The sequence below is a fragment of the Sinohyriopsis cumingii genome, unplaced genomic scaffold, assembly GCF_028554795.1.
Source record: "Sinohyriopsis cumingii isolate HCF-2022 unplaced genomic scaffold, ASM2855479v2 utg001510l, whole genome shotgun sequence".
In the NCBI taxonomy this organism is placed as follows: Eukaryota; Metazoa; Mollusca; class Bivalvia; order Unionida; family Unionidae; genus Sinohyriopsis; species Sinohyriopsis cumingii.
Window position 1 is genome coordinate 2,041,050 of NW_028316007.1, and position 9,747 is coordinate 2,050,796.

General features: G+C 36.8%; 1 protein-coding gene across 1 annotated transcript; it reads right to left on the reverse strand.

Moving 5' to 3' along the window:
• Window positions 1–2,889: 2,889 nt before the first annotated feature.
• LOC149772416 (sex peptide receptor-like) lies at window positions 2,890–9,383 on the reverse strand. Its single transcript, XM_089947854.1, has 2 exons — window positions 8,462–9,383; window positions 2,890–2,983 (listed from the first exon to the last, which is right to left on the reverse strand). Exons 1-2 carry the CDS (start codon window positions 9,244–9,246, stop codon window positions 2,890–2,892), a joined length of 879 nt encoding a protein of 292 aa, XP_089803980.1. The 5' UTR covers window positions 9,247–9,383.
• Window positions 9,384–9,747: the final 364 nt, after the last annotated feature.

Consider the following 9,747-nt stretch of genomic DNA (forward strand, 5'->3'; position numbering starts at 1 on the left):
ATATTGGGGGTATCTCATTACGAATGCAAAAATGCAGCCGAAACAGCATTTATGAACATGTTGCTTAAGTTTTCCCCAAAGCCTAAACTATCCAGTCAGCGCACAAGGAAGCGAAAGGCAGAATCAGACATGAGTTAAACATCGTCACCGTATAAAAGATGCTTATTGAAAAGCAAAGACAGACGATAACAAATATAACAGGCAAATGTGATAGGATTGTACAGGCCAGTGGGAGCAAACCAAAGTTTAAAACCAGAAAGAAATGCGGAAGAAAAAGAAGCAGACTTGTAGAGAGGACAAAAGATAGGTAGAAAACCATCTAAGATTATAAAGACAACTTGTATAGAGGACCAAGTAAAGGCAAAAAGGCTTCAGGTCCAAAGTCAGTTGCGAAAACTGATCTTGCTTGCCTTGTCAGCAGACACAATACATAATACAGACAGCATTTGTGGAAATTGCGAATTTGCATTGTGGGGCAAAATGCCCCGGAGGGAGCTTGCTGCCCAACCATAGGGGCAAAATGCCCCTTTATAAAGTTTTACTATTGTTCATTTTCTCGTAAATAGTTTCTTCATTGTAACCAATCATCATTCCATTATGTTAGACGTAACGCATACTTTAAATAAATTGTCCAAATTCGAACAGAATCATGTGAACCATGCCATAAATTACCAAAAGTTGTTAAATGGGGCGTTTTGCGCCCCCCCCCCCCCCCTTGTTCTCCTTCTCCAGCACTTTTATGTCACCGTCAGTTGTCTATGTCACAAAACACGCATATATCTGCAGTTGGCCAGCGTGCTGCATTGTAAATCCTTTTCTAGAGCGTAATTTTGACAATCATTTGGCATTAAATTATGATAGGTTTATGGAAACAAGACGTACAAAGAAAATGTTCAGGTTTCAAACATTCATCGTTGTTTTATAATTATCAGTTCCTTCATCGGATTACTGAACCCAGCTGTGCTACAAGGTTTTCTCGCCAGTAGCCCAAGGGCTGTTACCTGATTTTTTAATGTGCATACAATAGACTTTCTGTTAAACATTTTTTTAAAAAAAACATCAGCCATATTTTCACAAATTTCACCCACATATATGGACAATTTCATTTAAATTATTATACGATATCACGACGATTTTGATACATTTTCATCTTATTTTATCAACTTGGAAGTAGTATGGTAAAAAGTCGCTATGATCACAATGGGTTCCTTATTATAAGAGAGATGCTGACATTGTAATCACCCCACACTAGGAAACGAATTTAGTCTGCATAACCATGCTACCGGAAAATTGTAGTTCTTGTAATAACGACATCTGTGAGTCGTTGCCAGCTTTACATGTATGTTATTTATTGCTGCCTATGTTTTTGTTTACATACAAATGACTGAAGTTTATATCGCCTCTGTTTTTGTTTTAACAAAAATAATGATAGATGCTTTCAAAATTATTTTACACAACAATGATGGCAGATTGGCATCTTACATCAGCTAACGACGCAGAGACTTTGTTAACTAAAGTTCCTGGCGCTTACAGTGTTGCTGATATAGCAGATGAAATATTTTTAAAAAATCATTTTACAAGAAGGTGACATTGGCTACAGCACACTTATCGAGCCAAATTATTTTACACTCAGGACAAGGATGATGATTTTAAAATCAGTTTGATTTTAAAATAATAAAAACACCATGAGAGATATACATGTCAACATCAGCGACGTAAACAGCCTGCTGATAAATTTTGCAAGCGTAACCTAGATATTATGACCCAACTCGATGTGAGGTTGGCACCTGTATTACTGCCAGAACGTATCAAACATTATGATGGGCTTTGGTATAAATATAATTTTAATGTAAGATAGGTGTATTATCATGTCCAAATTTACAACCGAGTATTTCACGCTCTTTGACGAATGACGATTACTTTGTGTACATGGACAAAGACTCGCATCAAAACTGTTACAGAAATAATTAATACGAGCGGTTAAGACGTTTATTTGCTTCCTCATAAGGTTTTTTTCTGAAGTCGGAGGATGCATGCAAACGATTCTTGCTACACCAGGTAATTTTGCTCCTGATACAAACTTGGCTTTTGCAAACAACGGCTAGAGCTTATTCAAACGGAGTGATACCAACAAATAGCTTCCTGCAGCCGGCACAGTTATAGTTAAATTTCAATTAATGATGAATACAATAGACGTTTTTCGTCAAAATATGTTTTGATACAAGTACACGAGTAATCCTGACATTAAGTACAAAGAAGATACTGAATTAATTGCTGATGATGTGGTCTTGCTAATGTTACGGCCACCAGAGATGATATCCGAGTATTTTGTCCGCGTATTTTGTGGCTCCAGAAATTCCTGACTAAGTATCGGCTTTGCAAAGAGACGAACTCTTACTGATGGTCATCATGAAGCTTGTATGATACTGGGTCTGATTTATATTAAAGTACAACAAGTGTGAGAAAGAGACTGTTTGACGCGGTTAAAGAGTTTTACGGAAAAAGTTATACATGTTTAACAATGCATCTTTCAAAGATGTTTGGGACACAGTTAAGTAGAGAGATTGGTCTGTAAGTAAAAATCTCGAGCGGATCACCTTTTTGAAGAATGGGAAGACTGTGTTCAGGTTTTCATTTATCTGGAAATTTGCTTTCCTTCAATGATCACTAGCATTGCTAGTGGATCTGCTGTTGTCTACTTACGCCTTTAAGCATTTTATGACTTAAGCCATCAGGACCATTGACTCTATTGATAAAAAGTGAATTAACATTATCTTTAATTTCTTTTTCGTTAATAGTAATTTTGTTTAGGGTGTCAGAGTATCTGAATATGCCAGTGTAGTCTGGGATCGATGATCGTTGATTGATTCAGAAAAAAAACCGGAAAAACTACAGCTCGAAGCGGCAGGAATAGTTATAGGACTTCCAAAGTACACTAGAAGGCAATCCCTCTATTTTGAAATTGGGTGGGAAAGTATGCAGTCTGGAAGAGATAGATAAAAATTGCTAAGACTCTACAACATTAAAACGAGCCAAACTTTAGACAGTATCATTGAATTACTCCCTCTCCCTGTGTCCGAACAAATAAGTTATAACCTTCGACACTCAAACAATATGGACATTTGCAGTTTCAGGCTAAATTCTACCAAGTCATCTTTTATATCTTCAACGGTATCTTTGTGGAACAATCTCCAATAGGATATTCAGTGTAGTATGTCTTACAGTGCTTTGAAAAGGTGTTTATGTCCAAAAATCGTATCCAGCAACACGCCAAGTTTAAGTAATCGAACTCTGGATATTATCCAACCTAGATTACGACATAATGTAGGTTCATTAAAAGCTGATCTTTACCGTGTTCAACTTTCTGACACTACTTTTTGTTCATGCGATGGGATCGCAACCACCATGCATTTTTTCATGCATAGTCGCAAGTACATTAGACAACGAACTGAATTGATGAGAAATTAATTTTCATTGTCATATGCAACTATTAGCTTAGATTTATAGCTTTGGGGAAAGGGTGATGCAAATGAAAAATATAGAATTGTACATCATGTATGCCAACATATAATCACTACTGGACGATTTTAATGGCTTCTCAAATTGTGATTACTGTAATCGTGCCCCCCCACCCCATCTCTCTCCAATCACGTTTCATTATTATGTTGTCATGTTGAATATGTTGCAATACTTGCATCATATATGGAGAGGCTTAATTTAACTTGCTAGAACTTGTGCCTAACCAATCCAGTTTTATCCTATTGTGATAACCAAACATGTTTAAATAAACAACGGTTTTCAAACTAAATTCAAACTATACGGCATTTAAGACCAGGGAAAGTTCGAATTGGAGCAAGCAGGTCGGTGTACTCGCACTGAGACTACACAGCGTTTGAAAATCAAATTCTTTGGTTATGTACAGCAGCATGTAACAATTAGGTGTAAGAGTATCAGAAATTTAGATCTGGGGGCTGCTGAACAGGCAAATTATTCAATCAATAATGGATGGGTTACGCAGATGATTCACACGGTGTCCCTGGGTAAGTTAAAGCGTCTTGTTCTTACTGGACTGAACGAAACCAAAAGCTGTATAAATAAAGAAGCGGGCTTACGAAAGGTTAGTTCGTTCCTCGAGTCAGAACAGCTGTCTTTTCCTTACAGGTACGAATTGTCTGTGTTCGCAAACTTCTTTAAAGAATGGGCACTTTTTGATATTTGAGACTTTAACGGTAAATGTCTTATCATGGTAATAAACAGGTCTAAAAAAGGGCCTAAAATTAAAACAAAGTGTACACAATTTTGGGGATTTGTATGTGGGTACATGTTTGTGTTGTTTAGGGAAGCCATAGGCTTAGTCTTAGTTTCCTTATGTATCCCCGTTTTTGTTCTTGTTGTATTGTTTGTCCATGTACACGTCCGGGGTTTTCTGCGGCTCCCCCACAGCCATTACCACTTCGCGAAGCGATTTGTGACATAGCCCTGTGGTATCTACGCTCCATACTGAGAAGATTTGTTTGCAGGTGTGTAAATGTAAAGGAATTCTACTTGACACCGGGCTAAATTGCAGATCTACAGTTTCGTTTCTGTCATCATTTCTTATTAACTTGTGTGCGGTCTTTGATGAGATTATTTTACTTTAACATAACCACGCTTTTATCAACACAAATTATGTGGTCATTTGAATGGAATAATTATCATTCTATATCACACCAATTACTTTTTATAAATATATGTGTGATCCTTGAATGGATATATTTATATTAAAATATCGCACTTTCTAAGACTGAAACCCTCATTCGGATGAACTTATGCTTGTTCCTTGAGGAACTTAACTTCCCTTTAAATAATACACCCGACTTCAAATAGTTGTAGTTTTAGGTGCCGTTCAAGGGACAAAACTCTTTTATGCATTGAAACATACACGGAATAAGTTGTCTCCCCTGATTAATTGTAATTTAATTTCGCTTTAGCATTTTCAAGAATTTCAATGCATACAGTCGTTTTATGCGCAAGATTTCCAATATTGTATATTACACGAACAAGTAGAATCCTCTCATTGTACCACTCAGTCCATACATTCATTAAGAAATGATAAATTAAGTAGGACCCAAGTCACACAGATAAATAAAGTTGGTGATATTTTTCCCCTGCACATCAGTAAACGAAATCACTCATAAAAATCGACGATACAGGAAAATACTCGAATGTTGCTGTTGTTTTTGTTGTTGTAGGGTTTAACGCAATTTTTCAGCACACGATAGGCTATATATGGCGGCCAGTATTAATGGTGGAGGAAGAACCCGGGAAAGCCCCGGAAAGAACCACCGACCCAAGAGAAGCTACTAGCAAGCTTTCTCACATACCCAAATTAGCCAAATACGAGACTAGAACTCACGCAGACAGAGGTGAGATGGCAGTGATCCGTAACGGAGAGCGCTTTAGACCACTCGGCCACTCGGGCCCCCCAAAATACCCGAATGTCAGACCCGATATCAAAGTTCATATCTCCAGTACTATGAAGTATTCCAATGAATCTAGATTATGGTTGGCTACTCAATTTCTTGCTGGGTATTATAATTTTGCATAGTGAATAAATGTGCATAGCATGTATTCAAAGGTCTGACTCGGACATACTTTTGATCCCGCTTATTGCATAATGTGTCTCTCATAAATAAAGTGTCAAGAGTCTCTGGGATTGTTGTATTACACGGTGTTAGAAATAAAGTACCATACGGTCATGGCCATTACAGAATATTTGGATTTCGTTGCGGCGTAAGCCTTACCAGAGGGTAGTTTATATTTTGGTTTACCCAACTGCTTATCGCGCAAAGAGCATGCAGTGAAAAACCCATATACCTCGGCTTCACTAGTAATTGATCTCTATCACAACCAGGGAATGTTACAAAGTAAATTCCCACTGTATTATCACAACGGATATTGTCAAGAAGCCGTCCACATTACGGAAGCAATCTTCAGATGTACGGGTATTTAAAATATAAAATTGTTTTCTTTCCGGTCATCTATTTAAGATCATATAATTGTTTTGTATACTTAATGTTACATAATTTATCCTAAATTTTACGGAGTCATAGCCTTGTCACACAACGCCATATTGTTCAATTGCCTATTGTCTGTTTCAAGTTAGCTATGTTTAAAACTGAACAGACTAAATTAGAGCATTCCTTGCGTGCATTAAAGGTTGAGTAATGTTCAAGTTCTAATAATCCAAGAACGTTATTCTTGTCAGACACAGATTCATGTACGAATGTGATTATAACAATAATCTCGTACAGTAGCTTTGATGATTAATTCGCCATGAGGGACCAACGGGCCGTCAGGGAATAAGAAGGTTCTTGAGGGGTTCTTCGGCACACTGGGAGGAACGGGTCATGTGTGGTTGCTCCTTGAAAATTAGACCGGAGCTCTGGAACCGGAAATACGCCGTGTTCATGAACTAGACGCTATGAGATACATATGATCCATTTTTAAAATTAATATTATTCAATATCAATATGGGAAAATCAATATTATTCAATATCAACATGGGAAAATCAATATTATTCAATATCAATATGGGCAAAATCAATAATTTAATATCGCTACTTGATTGAGTCAATTATACATACATTTATTTGCAGAGAAACATATACGTTGGTCATATTTTTATATAAATTCTATACCTTTGATCATCCTTATTAATGAATCATACATTGTACATACTTCGTGTATACATTCTATGCAATGAAGATCCATGTTGTCAGATCCTATATCATATGTTTGTATATAAATGCTATACATGTATCATTCATTGTGATAGTGATAGATCCATATATCAATCATATTTGTTTATAAGTTCCATCCGTCGATTCCAGTTTGATTGCTGGCTGATTGATCTGAATAGTTCCATTTAGGAACGATATCATTTACTTCTCTCTGTTGTTGAACTTATCATTCTGTTAAATCCATTGCTGGGCTTTATGCGGAAGAGTATGGTATAAGATTCATTCATCGTTCAATTACGTAAGAAATGAACATCCTACTCACGAAATTGCTTCAGTGTCTTCGCTAAAATCCAAGCCGGCTTCATCACGTTACTTAGTAACGGAAATGAGACTACCGAAATAAAATTGTGCAGTGATGCAGGTTTCATGTATGGAAAGCACAATCAGCAGTTAATAAATGTAAAAAAAATACAACAGTGGTCAACTGATAGCTGCAAGAGAAAAACCAAATTGAAAGTAAAACTGAACAATGCTATTAGTTGCGACGTAATCTTATTATTATCGAGTGACAGAGTAATCAAGATGGTTAGCACTGTCACAATAATTTGCAGAAATTTAGTGACTAATTTAATCTGGGGTTAAACCTTTTACATCACTACCAAGACAACAAAAAGCAGTATTCCTAACGACGACAGACAATCCATAACAATACGACAATAACTTGCAGGGGATATAAAAGAAGACCAAGTGATTAAAATTGTGTTGAGAAGAAATGTTATGATGACGGTATTTGTACTGTCAGATCTACCAACGCATGTTTTCTATCCAAACAAGTTTTGTCTCGATTATTCGACGTTGAAGTACACGTGGCAATTAAGAAACACAGACACGTATTTATCAAGAAATACCAATTATGATGACACGAATGGCTACGGGAGCTGCAATGCTTTATTTGTGAAAGAAATTATGTTCTTTCGAGACAAACTTCAAATACGTTGCCGAATCTCTAAAGCTGATACATGTTTTGATTACACCTTTCACCAAACATAAAAATAATAAACCCACATGCCAAGAAAAATAAAATGCTATATTCGGCAAGAATAGAAAAAAAGTTGTTGAATAGTCCTAAGTTCATGTTGTCCAATTAATCTTGCCATACTTGTGAATGTTCTACCCTTTGCATTTTATCAACCTATTCCTCTATTAACAGTCTCAAATCGTCTAAAGTCAGTTTAAGCCTGTTGATTGTACGACCAATAACAAACAGCAGCTAACGGACGACTAAAACGCTGCTTCTAAAAATGCACCAGAAACAATTCATGACAATTAAACTAAATGACTTCCGGCACACTAGTTGTCATTTACAGTTACGATTTTCTTTTGCCTCGGAATGAATAACAACATGATGAAGGCTCTGCGGCTTCCTTATCTTCCTACATTGCAATATGTCGCAGAAATCTGCCCTGAAAACCGAACTCATGCAACAATAAATTATAAATATACATGGGTATGATACGTACTTCACAAGCATGATGAAAATGCTGATTTTATTTGAAAATGTTCTTGTCAACAGTTCTGGAAAATGCGTCAAGTAAACAACCCAGAATATGGCGTAAGGAATTTCCACAACGCAAAATATTGTTACCACTGCCATTATCGCAATCGACACCCGATAAATTTCGTTTTCTTGGCGTTGATAGGATAACATTTGTTTTAACCCCTTCCTCACTAGGCTGTACGGAACATGTTCTCCTGCATGGCCTCCCAGTGAGATTATTCGAAAATGTTCTGCTCTTTTAAGTTTCAAAATTATTGCAGCATCCAGAAAGATCAATAATGGGCATGGAATGAACGCAACAATGCAGAGTTCGATCCAGATATGAATTTTCAGATATGAATCTAGATCGTCCATGAGACTCGGAAGCCTTCTGAATTCGCACACCTCAACGACTTCGTTTTCGCTGACTATAGAGGGAAGGAAAGCGATGGCAAAGTCAAATTCGAAGAAGGAGACAAAATTTATTGCAAAAGAAACTGTATACACTAGCAATATAACACATGTAGTTCTTGTTGTTGTAAACGTCACTCCAGCTTTCATCGGATTTGTAACACAGTACCATCGCATGAAGGCTAGAACGACCGAAAGCCAGATTGATGCCATGTTGGTTATCGATGGAATCACGTGGACGGTGTAGAAAAACATTCTGCACCAGTTGAACGGAACGAAATCAAAACATTTCTGAAAAGTATAGAAATTGATGAAGGCAGCCGCTGGAACCAATATTGTCAACGTGTCGGTGACTGCAATCGCGATCAGGACGTTATGCGTGGGAGAGCGCATATGTTTTCTGGTCAATATGAACACCACGATGGAGTTGGTGACGACGACAAATAAAGCCAGGAGCGGTACAATATATCCGAACACGGGAATAGCTATTCCGGGATCAAAAATGTCAGAGAGATGACCAATACGCACAGCAGCCAAACTTGAATTCTGTGTTGTCATAGTGCATGTTTGAACCATTATATCTTCTTTTTATTTTCCATTTTTTGTGTTCGATTATAATGAAAACAAGAAAATCAATTTCATCTAATTATTATCAGAATTCATGAACAATTTGCTGGTCCTGGAACTCGTTGAGTGTTCAATAAATCAAGGTAAGAAAAATAAATCATTGAGATTGTGACGATAGCGACGATGTAATGGAAACCACAAATACTGCAGTTGAACATCTTTGAAAATTCATCGGCGCAAAATTTCGGTATCCATAATCCATTTTCGAAACCATATCACATACAATGAACACTGGAAATTCTCATCATAGCAAACATATATTTGTAAAATGCCACACTGTCTCTTTCCCGATCTAAAATAAAGAAAACATCTGGCGGTTGTTTCAGTGAGTAGAGGTGAATACGTTTCTATGAAACAGGACTATATGACGTTTCATACACTGTCATAAGACTATTAAATGTTATATTTGTTCAACATCTGCAATCAATTGAACAATATAAATATTTTTTG